Source organism: Antennarius striatus, chromosome 8 (assembly GCF_040054535.1).
Source record: "Antennarius striatus isolate MH-2024 chromosome 8, ASM4005453v1, whole genome shotgun sequence".
Lineage (NCBI taxonomy): Eukaryota > Metazoa > Chordata > Actinopteri > Lophiiformes > Antennariidae > Antennarius > Antennarius striatus.
The window spans coordinates 11827520-11842403 of record NC_090783.1 but is presented as its reverse complement, the minus strand read 5'-3'; the positions used below and the strand labels follow the sequence as shown (position 1 = coordinate 11842403).

At 41.5% G+C, this 14884-nt stretch overlaps 1 protein-coding gene across 1 annotated transcript; it reads left to right on the top strand.

Moving 5' to 3' along the window:
- Nucleotides 1–9272: 9272 nt before the first annotated feature.
- Nucleotides 9273–14884, top strand: mrpl4 (mitochondrial ribosomal protein L4). The gene is made up of 9 exons (XM_068321199.1): nucleotides 9273–9446; nucleotides 10153–10234; nucleotides 10526–10697; nucleotides 11013–11064; nucleotides 11918–12035; nucleotides 12236–12342; nucleotides 13215–13324; nucleotides 13397–13470; nucleotides 13713–14884. Exons 1-9 carry the CDS (start codon nucleotides 9399–9401, stop codon nucleotides 13856–13858), a joined length of 909 nt encoding a protein of 302 aa, XP_068177300.1. The 5' UTR covers nucleotides 9273–9398; the 3' UTR covers nucleotides 13859–14884.

Genomic DNA, 14884 nt, shown 5'->3' with positions numbered 1-14884 from the left:
ACCAACCTCCTTAGCCCAAAAGTAGAATTTGTGTGGTCCCCAGAGTGTCAGACTGCTTTTGAGAGTATAAAATCACTTCTGTGCCACTCTCCCGTTCTCGCTGCGCCTGACCTCTCTCGACCCTTTAAACTAGAGGTTGATGCCAGTGGGGTGGGAGCCGGTGCTGTCCTGCTGCAGGAGGATGGGGATGGAGTAGATCACCCAATCGCATTCTTTTCACGAAAATTCAACAAGTACCAGGTCAACTACTCCACCATTGAGCAAGAAACCTTAGCTTTGTTGTTGGCACTCCAGCACTTCGAAGTTTACCTCGGGTCCAGTCCTTTGCCAGTTACAGTTTTTACAGATCATAACCCTCTCACCTTTCTATCCCGCATGTATAATCACAACCAGCGTCTCATGCGGTGGGCACTGGTCGTTCAGGACTACAACCTGAACATACAACCTAAAAAGGGGTCTGAGAATGTGTTGGCTGATGCTCTGTCCAGACAGTAAGTATGGTGTTTGTATTTTGGGAGATTTGAACAATTTTTGTAGTAAGTATGCTTTTAGTTTAAATGGGTAATTTGATATGTAACCCAGTGGGGTTCCATTTTTAAGGGGGGGAGTGTTACGGTCGTAGCTCATCCGTTTGTGATTGTGTGTCCCTCTGCGGCCTTGCCTTTGAGCTGCTGGCCCTGCCCTGCTCTGCTCCCTGATGCTTCGCCCTCCGTCAGTGCCAGGTGTGGTGGTTCTGGGACTCCTGACTGCACCTCGTCACCAGACCAGCTCCTGATTGGTGTGCTGTCCTCCTGCCTGGCCCAAGCCCTGCCACGTCACCTGGCGGGGACACTTTAAAAGGCTCTGCAAGCCAGCTAGTCAGGGCGCCTGTCTGACTGTGGCAGCACGCCTTTGACCTCTGACGAATTACGAACTTGTGACCTTGCTTATATGTTGAATTTGTATCAGACCCTTGGTTAAATCTTGTTTAATTTAAGTAATTTTGTTAGTGAAAGTTTGATCTTTGAAATGCGCCCATTGGCTGAGAACTTTAGTTAAACCTTTGTTCTTGTTTGCGAGAATTTCGAATAAATGTTTTATGTTCCCCCTTTTTGAAATCCGTATTATGTTATCTATCCAGTCCTCTAGCTGGGTCGTAACAGAAATAAAGAGAGCAGTAGCTAAAGCAAAACAGACGACACCAGGGAAGGATGGAATCTGTTATGGTATGCTGGCACAGATGAGTGAGAGAGCTCTCAATACTGTGCTAGAGTTGTTCAATAAAGTATGGGAGTCAGGCAAAATCCCAGCCAAGTGGAAGGAATCAATTGTAGTCCCTATACCAAAACCAGGGAAAGACCAGTCAGATCCAGCAAGTTATAGACCCATTGCACTGACATCTCAGTTGGGGAAAATAATGGAGCGAATGGTTATGGAGCGGCTAAATTACTATTTGGAGAACAAAAACCTCATGTCACAGTACCAAAGTGGTTTTCGCAAAGGAAGAGGGACTATGGATAATGTATTAGTGTTAGAGTCAGAGATTAGAAAAGCCCAAGCTAATAAAGAAATAGTTCTAGCAGTCTTCTTTGACATTGAAAAGGCATATGATATGATGTGGAAGGAAGGTCTCCTCATGAAAATGAGCAAAATGGGAATCACAAGAAATATGTACAACTGGGTGTTGAGCTTTCTGTTTGAAGGGAAGATTGAGGTGCGGGTGGGTACAAATTACTCCAGACAGTACAGTGTAGAGAATGGAACTCCCCAAGGAAGTGTGTGCAGTCCATCAGAAGAAGAAGTATACTTTATTTATCCCCGCAGGGAAATTACACAGTCACTCAATACATGCTGCTGTGTTAGCTCTTTTTAACAATCAATGTATACACAGGCCCCCTGAACACAGCACACAAAGGGGCCTGCAAGCATGCAGTTAGTACACATCAAACAACACACATCAGGGAGACAGAGTGACGGGCAGCGGCTTCTGGAACGCGCCCCAATTGAGCAACTTGTAGGGGGGACGGTGCCTTGCTCAAGGGCACCTCGGCAGTGGCTGGAAGGTGAGCTAACGCCTCCCACCGTCAGCTCACACTCCTGGTATCCTGGCGGGAGCGGGTTTCGATCCACCGATGGTTGAGTCGATCTGTCTACAAGACGTCTGCTCTACCGCTGAGCCACTGCCACCCCATCATCATCATCATTGTTTAATATTATGATAAATGATATCTTTGAGCAAATACAACCAAACGTAGGGAAGTCGTTATTTGCGGACGGTGGGGCTCTGTGATTAGGGGGCGAAATATACAATATTTACAGCAGAAACCCCAGAGTACTATTGGGAGAGTAGGACGGTGGGCAGAATGCTGGGGATTTAAATTCTAAGGGAGCAAGACAAAGGCAATATGCTTTGCAAGAAGACGTAAGGAAGTGGAATTATATCTATATGGCCAAACAATAGAACAGGCTGAAACAGTAAGATTCTTGGGGTTGTGGATAGATGAAAAACGTGGAGACAGCATATAGACAGCCTTGTTAACAAATGCAAAAAAGTAGATAATTTATTAAAGTGTGTAGCTGGAAGGGACTGGGGAGCATCAAGATTGTCACTGTTAGGGATATGCAAAGCCGTGATGAGAGCCACATTAGACTATGGGTGTATAGCATATATGTCGGCCGCAGATACTCATTTGAAGAAATTAGAGGTGCAGCAAGCTCAAGGGTTGAGAATATGTTGTGGTGCATTTAAAACCTCCCCGGTGGCAGCTATACAGGTAAAAGCAGGAGAACAGCCACTGAGAATTAGAAGAAGTAAAACCATGTTAGCATATTGGATTAATATAAAGGGGCACGGAGAGGATCACCCCATAAAGAATATCCTGAGGGACTGTTGGGAGTATGAAAACAGCAGTCCAGCCAGTTTTGGTAGAATTGGGAATGGAGCTGCAGAAAGGGCAGGGTTAAGCCGGATTCATGTAGGTAAAACGGTTCCAGTATCAAGGATTCCCCCATGGTTTTTTGTGATGCCAGAAGTAAATTGGGAAATTAAGAAACTTCTTAAGGAAACGAAGAGACAAAGCACAGCTGGGTTCATAGCCATGAAATACTTGGAAGAGAAATATGACAATAATCAAATTATATTCACAGATGGATCAAAGGACCCAGATACTGGCCAAACTGGGGCTGCAGTATATATCCATAGAGGAAAAATTAGAATAAAGCATAGGTGTTCAGATCACATATCAGTTTATGCATTAGAAGTAGTAGCGATAATAATAGCATTACAGTGGATAAAAAGCATGGGAAGGAATACACAGTTATAGCATCAGACAGCTGGGCAGCTCTTTCAAGTATACAAACAATGAATTCATGTAGACAAGATATAATATTTGAGGCACACAGTAATCGGTATGAAATCTGGGAGAGAGGGCTGGGGGTGAGTTTTGTGTGGGTTCCTGCCCATGTGGGAATAGAGGGAAATGAGGAGGCAGACTTGCTAGCAAAGCAATCATTAAGGCAACAAGACATAGACCTGCAAATCAGTTTAAGCAAACCAGAAGGGAAGGCACTCATTAAAAAATACAGTCAGAAACAGTGGCAAGAATACTGGGAGTTGGCAGAAACGGGCAGGCATTTATTTTCAATACAGAGACAGGTGGGAGAGGGAAGGAGGATTGGAAGGAACCGGAAGGAGGAAACAACATTAACACGTTTAAGGATCGGGCATACAAGGTTGAATGAAACATTGTACAAAATAGGTAAACACACAGATGGGAAATGTGAACAATGTGGGGTAACAGAATCAGTGCAAAATGTGTTGATAGAATGTGAGAGATACAAAGAGGAGAGGAAGACCTTGAATGCAATGATGGAGAAGGAGAAGGAACCGTTTAGATTAGGACACCTGCTAAAAGTTGATAACAATGCAAGACAGGGGCGACTGATGGACTTTATGCGGGAAACTAGGTTAATGGACAGAATTTTGGAGGATCCGTCACTAAGGGGTTCTAGTCTGTAACTGCCTAATCTCCAGTTCCAATGTAGACTCAGTAGGTGGCGGTAATGCTCCAGACACGAAGGGGTAAACTGCCATTAAACCAAACAGAAGAAGAAGAAGAAGAAGAAGAAGAAGAAGAAGAAGAAGAAGAAGAAGAAGAAGAAGAAGAAGATTTTTTTGATTTTTGCAAAAACACTTTAATCTCATTCAAACATTTTGCAGTTTTACATTAGATGAAAGCATTTAAGTGCCTCAAAACATCTTTTCCAAACAAACTTCAATCACATTTAACATGTAGAACATTTAGAACATTTAGAACATTTTACAAATTTTCATCAGATGAAATTTCAAAAATATGAAACACTCAAAAACATTAACCACCAAGAAACAAAGGGAAATACAATATAAGAATTAGTGCATTATAACAGGAAGTTTGCAAAAGTGAGGTGGTCATCAACTAAAGTGCATAGGACATTTTTGTAACACCAGATGTTCCTAAAGTTATTCAGGTCTTTTGTCAATTTATAGAAACCAAATTCTAGTTTTAAGCGACATCTGATGTTACAGCAAAAAACAGTAGCTGCTTCTTGAGTGGTATCGTTTTCAATTTTCCTCTTCCTGGTCACATGAATTGCAAGTTTAGCCTCCCCAGAAATAAAATTTAAAAGCTGCCACTTTCTCTGATTTGATCTATTGTACCCAGCACCGTAGATGAATTTCCTGATACTAAAGTTTTCATTGAACAAGTTAAAAACATTTGTTAGAAGAGTGAAGAGTACTGCAAGTCTCCCACACTCACTGAAAGTATGAAAGACTGTCTCCTGAAGAGGACAGAAGGGACACTGGCTGGACACCGCAGGGGCAAAAACAGAGACAAAAGCATTGGAACCGACGGCACCATGCAAAATCCTCCACTGGAGGTCGGCTGTTTTTTTCTTGAGGGGAGGTTTGTATAGAAGTCTCCACTGCGGGTCAGGTCCATTTCCCGTCATCTTGTTGGCCCAGGTAGTAGGTGCTCTGTTACACAGGTTTTTCTTGTTGATTACTTTTACACAGTATTTGTACAGTATTTTTTTGTTGGCCGTGTGCAGGCTGATCTGTCGTTCATCTCCGAGGAGAGGACCCTCCAGTTCTCCAAACAGGGGACTGAAGAAGAAGAAGAAGATTTGATTTTTGCAAAAACACTTTAATCTCATTCAAACATTTTGCAGTTTTACATTAGATGAAAGCATTTAAGTGCCTCAAAACATCTTTTCCAAACAAACTTCAATCACATTTAACATGTAGAACATTTAGAACATTTAGAACATTTTACAAATTTTCATCAGATGAAATTTCAAAAATATGAAACACTCAAAAACATTAACCACCAAGAAACAAAGGGAAATACAATATAAGAATTAGTGCATTATAACAGGAAGTTTGCAAAAGTGAGGTGGTCATCAACTAAAGTGCATAGGACATTTTTGTAACACCAGATGTTCCTAAAGTTATTCAGGTCTTTTGTCAATTTATAGAAACCAAATTCTAGTTTTAAGCGACATCTGATGTTACAGCAAAAAACAGTAGCTGCTTCTTGAGTGGTATCGTTTTCAATTTTCCTCTTCCTGGTCACATGAATTGCAAGTTTTGCCTCCCCAGAAATAAAATTTAAAAGCTGCCACTTTCTCTGATTCGATCTATTGTACCCAGCACCGTAGATGAATTTCCTGATACTAAAGTTTTCATTGAACAAGTTAAAAACATTTGTTAGAAGAGTGAAGAGTACTGCAAGTCTCCCACACTCACTGAAAGTATGAAAGACTGTCTCCTGAAGAGGACAGAAGGGACACTGGCTGGACACCGCAGGGGCAAAAACAGAGACAAAAGCATTGGAACCGACGGCACCATGCAAAATCCTCCACTGGAGGTCGGCTGTTTTTTTCTTGAGGGGAGGTTTGTACAGAAGTCTCCACTGCGGGTCAGGTCCATTTCCCGTCATCTTGTTGGCCCAGGTAGTAGGTGCTCTGTTACACAGGTTTTTCTTGTTGATTACTTTTACACATTGTTTGTACAGTATTTTTTTGTTGGCCGTGTGCAGGCTGATCTGTCGTTCATCTCCGAGGAGAGGACCCTCCAGTTCTCCAAACAGGGGACTGATGTGGACCTCTGGGAAAGGATCTTTGCTGTCTGGTACAGTCCCTGTACTATAGTCCAGGAGGAGGCTTTTCTCCTTCCAGGAAAGTCTTTGCCTCCACAGTTGTAGCACCCTCTGAGCCACCCTGGTGGACTGGATGTTCAGCAGGGAGCTCACAGCCTGGGCATCCGCCAGCGCAGGCCCGACGTTGTCTACCAGTTGCTGGAGGGTCACGGTCCTGGTTCTGCAAAGCGCTGTAGACAGACCAGGTGTGGCTCCACTGCAGACGTCCAGCCTGGCCCCATGCACTAGTGGTTCCCTCAGTAACCAGAACAAAGAGTCAGAGTTTTTTCCTGGGCTGCTTTTAAAAAGGGCCCACGACTTAAAAACACCATGATAAAACGGAGGCAAACCTTCCAACTTTAGAAGCTTAGAGTCCATTAAAAACAGTGCAGCATCCAGGTCCAAGTGGCTCACTCGTCTGAATATGCAGCCGGCCACCTCTCTCCACGTCAGATCCGCTGGTCCGGTCAGAAACCGCTGGATGAACTGTAATCTGAACGTGGCTGTTCTGCTAGCCAGGTGGATGAGGCCCTGTCCCCCCTCCTCTCTTGATAAAAACAACACTCCTTGAGGTACCCAATGCAGCCCATCCCAGAAAAAGTTAACAAGTTTGGTCTGGATTTGGGCTAGAAACCCTGATGGAGGTTCCATACAGGTCAAGCGGTGCCACAGCTGCGAGGCTACCAGATTGTTTATCACTAAAACTCGACCTCTGTATGACATTCTGGGGAGCAACCATTTCCATTTTTTAAGTTTCCCTTCTATTTTGTCAATGACGCCCTCCCAGTTCTTCCTGGTTGTTGTCTCATCTCCCAGGTACACACCGAGATATTTGAGACCATCAGTCTTCCAACACAAGTTTTGAGGAAGAACTGGGAGGTTGCCATGCCACTCACCAACAGCAAGGGCTTCACTTTTGTTCCAGTTTACTTTTGCAGCAGTTAAAACATTGAATGAGTTTGTCAAACCCACTAGAACATTAACATCCCTTTGGTTTTTTATAAGAACAACAACATCATCAGCATAGGCAGATAAAAGAATGTTCTCTCTAACACCAGGTAAAATCAAACCGTCGATGCTTTTGCGAATTTTACAGAGGAGGGGCTCCAGAGAGAGTGCATAGAGCATCCCAGACAGGGCACAACCCTGCCGGATGCCCCGATGCACCCCGAAGGGGGCACACAAACTGCCGTTAAACTTCAGAATACTCTGAACGTCACTGTACAACACCTTGATCTTGGCAATGAACTCGGTGCTGAACCCAAACCCCTCCATGGTTGTCCAGAGGAAGCCGTGCTCAACACGGTCAAATGCCTTTTCCTGATCTAACGAAATGAGACCAGCGTTTATACCCAATGATCTGGACACCTCCAAAACATCACGAATTAGGTAGACATTGTCTGCCATGGACCTGCCGGGCACACAGTAGGTTTGATCCCGGTGGATGACCTGCTCCATAGCTTCCCTCAGCCTGGTAGCCAAAGCCTTGGACAGAATCTTGTAATCGGTGCAGAGCAGTGACACAGGGCGCCAATTCTTGATGTCCTGCAGATTGCCTTTTTTAGGCAGGAGGGCAACGACCGCCCTCCGGCAGGACAGTGGCAAAGAGCCTGAGGATAGACTTTCGGTGAACACTTCCAGCATATCACATGCTAGAATGTCCCAGAAGGCTGTATAGAACTCAACCGTTAGACCATCGATACCCGGAGAACGTCGTCCCTGCATGTTCTGCAGGGCAGTGTGGAGTTCCTCTAACTCCAGCGGCCGGTCAAGTTGTGAATTTGTCTCCGTGGAGACTTGAGGTAGCTCTGCACAGAACTCCTCTAACAGTGGCTGGTTTTCCCGGTATTCACTGTCATACAAAGATGAATAAAAACTCACAGCTCGCCTTCTGATCTGACCAGGCTCTGTCAGCTCTTGTCCTGTGTCAGACAGCAGGGAGTGGATCACGTTGGTCTGTCCATGCTTTTTTTCCAGGCCGAAGAAGAAGCTAGAGGGAGCATCCATCTCGGTGATGTTTTGTACCCTGGATCGAACTAGGGCACCCTGTACTTTAGTATCCAACAGGTCGGCTAAAGCCATTCTTTTGGACTTGAGGATTTCAGTACACCTCTGATTTCCTGTGGAAGCGCTTGTCTCCAACTCCACAATTTCAGCCTCTAGGTGTTTCATTGACCGGCAGGTGTCTCGTGTGACGTTCAAAGTATACTGTTGGCACAGGACTTTTATCTCTGTTTTGCCATAGTCCCACCACTGGCTAAGAGAGGTAAAATCAGCTTTTCTAAGTCTAAAAGTGCTCCAAAAATAACTGAAGATCTCTCTAAAGCCTCTGTCCAAGGCTAAAGTTGAATTAAAATGCCAGTATGCACTCCTAGGTAAAATATTTCCCATCACAACGCGACATGAAACCAGAGAATGATCAGTATAAGCAGCTGGCATTATATTACAGTCTTTGAAAGCATTGAAATGGTGTTTAAAACAGTAAAAGCGATCCAGCCTGGCTAAAGACACCCTGCCTTCTGTCAGGTGGGACCAAGAAGAAGAAGAAGAAGAAGAAGAAGATTTTTTTTTTTGATTTTTGCAAAAACACTTTAATCTCATTCAAATATTTTGCAGTTTTACATTAGATGAAAGCATTTAAGTGCCTCAAAACATCTTTTCCAAACAAACTTCAATCACATTTAACATGTAGAACATTTAGAACATTTAGAACATTTTACAAATTTTCATCAGATGAAATTTCAAAAATACGAAACACTCAAAAACATTAAACACCAAGAAACAAAGAGAAATACAATATAAGAATTAGTGCATTATAACAGGAAGTTTGCAAAAGTGAGGTGGTCATCAACTAAAGTGCATAGGACATTTTTGTAACACCAGATGTTCCTAAAGTTATTCAGGTCTTTTGTCAATTTATAGAAACCAAACTCTAGTTTTAAGCGACATCTGATGTTACAGCAAAAAACAGTAGCTGCTTCTTGAGCGGTATCGTTTTCAATTTTCCTCTTCCTGGTCACATGAATTGCAAGTTTTGCCTCCCCAGAAATAAAATTTAAAAGCTGCCACTTTAAGAAGAAGAAGAAGACGACGACGACGAACGTCCTTACGTAATCAGCATGCGCCAGTACATTTCATCCTCGAGGATTGCGACCTTCTATCCAGTCTTTTCTGTTTATATGTTTTTCAAGTAATTAAAATAATATTAGATTACTTGCCCGTGGGACTGTGTGTACAAGTGAAATGTTTCTTTGGTGTCAGGTCATTTGCGGCAGAGGAGTTGCTAGAAGGGTGAGTAATGTTTAACCTGCAGCCACACTGACTATAGGCCTACATTTGTTTGCGTCATTATCGTGCTTTGCTATGAACATGACCTTTTATGTGGTCGCAATTTTCCTAAGTGACGATGAGCGTAGCTGTAACACTATACCGGTAAGCTGTAAAGTTAGCATTGAGGCAGATAGCAAAACAAGGTCTCAAATTTGTTGCCAATAATTGTTTCCCACTTATTCTATCACGCACTAATGAAAGTTATGAACGGTGATTTTCTTTCAATTAACAATTTTCATTCATTTTATATAATTTTTGAATAATTGTTTTCTGTATTAAAAGCATGTATAGAAAATATTTCATTTTTATAATGTTTAGAAAAATATTTTGTACTTATAAAACGTTTTGTATTGTACACGGAATATTTTAGGCTAAGACCCACGTACGATCAAATTACCTGACATCATCAGTTGTTATGCTAAGAACTTATAATTGGAATGCCATTTTAACATTTTTAAATTGTATATAAAAATTTGTCAATACTAAAGACTGATAGTGGTGGCAGCCACAAGCTCCAATTTTAATTCTATAACACTGTTCTGACTAATAAATTTGATCATGCGATTTGTGTAGGGTTTGCACTTACGTACTCAAAATTAAGAAATGTTTTTCTTGCATGCTTAATTCTTGAGCTGCTCCACTAAATGCTTGGTTTTCTCCTCCTCAGTTTGCCTCAGTCTTTTCCAGTACAAGTACTCTGCCGCCAAATCTACTGCTTCCCACAAACCTTGTGGATCCTGCCAGATTAAGTGAGATAAATCTTGAAATATCTGACATGTATGCTGCTGTTGTTCTAGCTAAGATACTTTTAAGTATCAAGAAAAAAGTTTTTGAAATAACTTTACTAGATTGTGCATGTTGTTCCTCGGAAGTTTTTTGTCTTTGTTAGAAAATTACTCATTAATTACACCTATTCTTAGAGTTTGCAAATGCGTGTACTTCATAATTTAATTTCTCTCAGATGTCTTGATAATACAATATAAACTGTGTGATTTATCATATTACTTATCTTCCTACGTAACTGGATTATACCTCTTTAGAGCGTGCTCCTCCTGCTTCAGACTGCCCCATGCCTGTCCTGAGAAAATGTGATGCTGTTGTCCCTGCTCATCTGAGCCCTATACAGACATGGGTGGAGACTCTAGAGGCAGAAGACAGTGAGCCTTTGGGTTTGGCTCATCTCCACCCAGATGTCTTTGCAGTGCCCCCGAGGTGAGCTGAGTCTTCAAAGCTTCAATAATAAAATTCTTGCCTTTTGTCAGAAAAAAATATCAATTCCTGTCCTCAGCATCAGTAAGTGGTTATCTGTGCCACCAACTGTGTGGTTTAGGAACTATACTCTTGAACATTCCATTATTTTTGTCAAAAGCTGTGGACACAATCCGCAATAAATAACAGTCTATTTGAGCAGAATGAGGGGCATTGATACTACTCAACAGCTACCATGTATCCTAAGAAACAACTGAAGTCAGTAGTCATAAAAGGAAAGTCTGCCTGAAATGAGACACACACTTTTTTTTCTTCCAGGCTCGATATTCTCCATCAGGTGGAAATATGGCAGAGAAATTATAAAAGAATTGTAAGTTACAGATTTACTCACTTTAATGTATATATTAATGTCAAACATGTAAAAAGAAAACAAGTTAAAGAAAAGGCAAAGATATTTTTTTTAATAAACATGCATTGGATAATGCATGTTTGAAAAGCATCTCCTATTTGTATGTGGACATATTCAAGGTGCAGTATCCACTGGATACACAGAATTGTTTGAAGTCTGGTATTGCGGGTTGCACCTTTTTTGGGAAACACTCATAGTAACAACTTCACAACTTATTATTTAGCAATGAAAGAAACTACATGCAATGTTGCTGCAAAACCTGGGGAAGGTCGTAAACGTTTAATTTACCATAAATAATAAGATAAATAGATCGTTGCTCTTTCGCGCAATTCATTAATTGCGTATGGTTCCTGGAACGCATTAACCACAAAGAACAAGGGCGCACTATATACCTATTTTGAATTTGATGCCAACAGCACTTTTCAAATAATTTCTCAATGTAGAACTGTAAATATTTTGGACATTCATTATCTGCAGTCAAAGCATCATGAAAACAGACTTGACCCTGTTGTGAAAAGAATTGCGTCGGCTTAGGGACATATTTTAATGCCTCTGTCTTACCATCATTTTCCACCGCCCATAATCCGCAAACATCATGACTGTCAATGCGCTCAAGGCCCAGTGGCAAACTACTGTGGTCTGACGAGTCAAAATTAAGTTGTTGATGGACATGACATCCAACATGTCCACTAGACTACCAGAGAGATTTTCCATCTTATTTGTAGCAAGCAGTGAGAATCATGACTGATTAACTGAAACCATACAAAGGAAAGCATAAATAATTCCTTTACTGATGTTTGTTGTGATCTGCTAGAGCCATGCCAACACAAAGGTCAGGTCGGAGGTCAGAGGGGGAGGCAAGAAACCATGGCGTCAGAAAGGAAGTGGAAGAGCTCGCCATGGAAGCATCAGATCGCCGATATGGAGAGGAGGTACCAAATTGTAGCTTTTGTCTTCATCTGCTGCGTATTTCTAATTTTATTTAAATATAAAAGCACCATGTATATCATTGACCATCCTGAAGGAACTTGGAACCTCCTACCTAGAATTGGCACTGTTGTCAGTGTTTTTGTTCTCACTAATTGACAGGTATGAAATTATAAGACACTGATATGTGTTGTGTTATTCTAAGGTGGGGTGTCCCATGGACCCAGAGGGCCAAAGAGTTACTATTACATGCTACCCATGAAGGTTCGAGTTCAGGGGCTCAAAGTGGCTTTGAGTTCCAAGGTGGCACAGGTGTGTGCACTGTTTTTGCTTTTTTTAAAAGCAGTCTCTGTTTGAATACCTACCTTCAATCAAGTTTTTGGTTTGTTTTATTTATTTAGCCGTGTATTATTCAGGATTGAGAAATACGTATTTGCCTTGCTAAAATTTCAAAGCTATTCAAATTACTTGAATATAACAAAGCTAAATATTATTTGAGCAGTTGAATCAGACAGGGTTTCAATTAAATATCTTATTGTCAAAATATTTGATTTAACTTTTAGTTCCAATACCTTTTTTTGCTTCCCGCAAAGGATGTAAAAGGATGTAATTGTCAGTGTTTGTGTGTCCGTCCGTCCATTAGTCCACTAAATATCTTCGCAACCGTTGTAGGTAGAAAGATGAAACAAAAAGCACATTACTCGGGCGGCAAAGGGGATGAACATGAGATGATGACCTTGAGAAAACTAGGTCAAGGTCAAATTTCAACTTTTGTACACTTAGGACAGACAAGGGAGAAGGCCAGTGTGAATAAGGCCATAGATCAAAACTTATGCTTTGAATAACCCTGGCCTATGAAAGTAGGTCAGGGTAAAATTTTGAATTCAAAGACTGTAACATTCCGCGACTTACCCTGACCTACCCTAAAAGAAGGTCAGGGTAAAATTTTGAATTCAGGGGTGTCGCGGGATCTTGCAGTCTCTGACTGCCTTGGTTCTAGTTAACTTCATAAGTCAATCAATATATCAGATTTTCACAACTTCATCAAAATAAAATCATCAGAATTAATTCAGTCATGAACATTTCCTATATTTTAAAAATAATATCTTAACAACGTTGTGGTTATCAATACTATTTTGAGTTACAAACTCACATGTTGAATTGAATTTTGCACATTCCCTCAGAACTACCTTTACATCGTGGACTCACTAAATATACCCACACCAGACTCTCAGTACTTGCTGGACCTCATCAGACACAGACACTGGGGAGAGTCACTGTTAATAGTTAATCTGTGAGTATAATCAGCAATGTGAGATGTTCTTTGTGGTTCCCTCAGTGCTGAAGATGTCCTTGTTGTTCTTAGAGATGCAGAGATTCCTGAAAACATCAAGCAGGCAACAATGAATTTGAAGACTGTCAACGTTATTCCAGCAATTGGTAAATTTACATTCAACGTGTGTGTGTGTGTGTGTGTGTGTGTGTGTGTGTGTGTGTGTGTGTGTGTGTGTGTGTGTGTGTGTGTGTGTGTGTGTGGTTGACCTAGCAGCTACTGGCACAGACCTTGTTCATCATTGTTTAAGTAACTTTAATATAGTTAATTATGTATGAAAATGTTCCTGCTGTCTATAGAAGTATGCAAATGCTGTAAGCAACGTAAGTTTTTGTCTTGTCTCCATCAGGTCTAAATGTCCACAGTTTGCTGAAACACGAGGCAGTCATCCTCACGCTGGAAACGATCAAGTTTTTTGAAAATAAGCTGCTTTGGCATGACCAGCGTTACAGACCTCTCTACCCATTTAGTCTGTCATATTCCGATCTCCCATAGATGAAACAAATGACTTGTGTTATGTATTAGGACAAATGCTTTCTGTATGGATTTCAGTTATTAAATGGTCATAAGTAAAAAATGATAAAAAAATAAAATTGGATATATTTTGTTTTTAATTGTCAATGTTCATAAAAAGATGTAAAATAGTTTGTATGAAATTTACATAGAATTAGTATGGAAGGAGAAAATCGGCCAAATTGTTCCTGATTTCTCAATGAGGAACCAAGTTCTTGTCTGTTGACAACATATTTCATGGATGTCCAAACTTTTTGGAAATTGGGCCAGCTTTGATAAACGGAATGTGTCTGAGGGTTAACAATCCCTGATGACAATATTTAAAACAAAGATGCATGTGCATATTCGAATTTTTTTTTAATGTAGTGAACAATGAAGTAACCAAATGTAAGCATTCAGATGTCAGGACACATAGAATACTCTGAAAATTACAACTCTGTGATAAGACATGTTGCTCTGACACCAAACCAAGGAATAAACCACTGACAATGATATGAAGAGTGAAACTAGGGAAGTGCACGTTTGTGTACTGTCTGGCCGGCTAAGTTCTGTATTGCACATTTTTAGACATAAAGCATGTACAGTACTTCTTTTTCTTTCAACTTTTCCCTTCAGGGGTTGCCACAGCGAATCAATTGCCTCTATCCATGTCTTCTGCGTCCTCTTCTCTCACACCAACTACCTTCATGTCTTCGTGCACTACATCCATAAACCTCTTTGGTCTTCCTCTAGTTCTACCAATATATTCACTCTCCTCTGGACATTCATTCATTCATTCATTTTCCAACCCGCTTAATCCGCTAACGCAGGTCGCGGGGTAGCCAGTGCCTATCCTGGCAGTCTCAGGGCGTGAGGCGGGGGACACTCCGGGCACGACGCCAGTGTACCGCGGAGCCACACAGAAACAAACAAGCATTCACACACACACACTCACTCCTATGGTCAATTTGGGACCGGCCAATTAACCTGAAGCGCATGCTTTTGGAGGTGGAAGGAAGCCGGAGAACC

Coding starts and splice junctions, on each gene's coding strand:
- mrpl4 (XM_068321199.1), top strand. CDS start 9,399: ATGTTTCTTTGGTGTCAGGTCATTTGCGGCAGAGGAGTTGCTAGAAGG. Junction 12,036..12,235: donor ATCGCCGATATGGAGAGGAG/GTACCAAATTGT, acceptor TGTTATTCTAAG/GTGGGGTGTCCCATGGACCC. Junction 12,343..13,214: donor TGAGTTCCAAGGTGGCACAG/GTGTGTGCACTG, acceptor ACATTCCCTCAG/AACTACCTTTACATCGTGGA.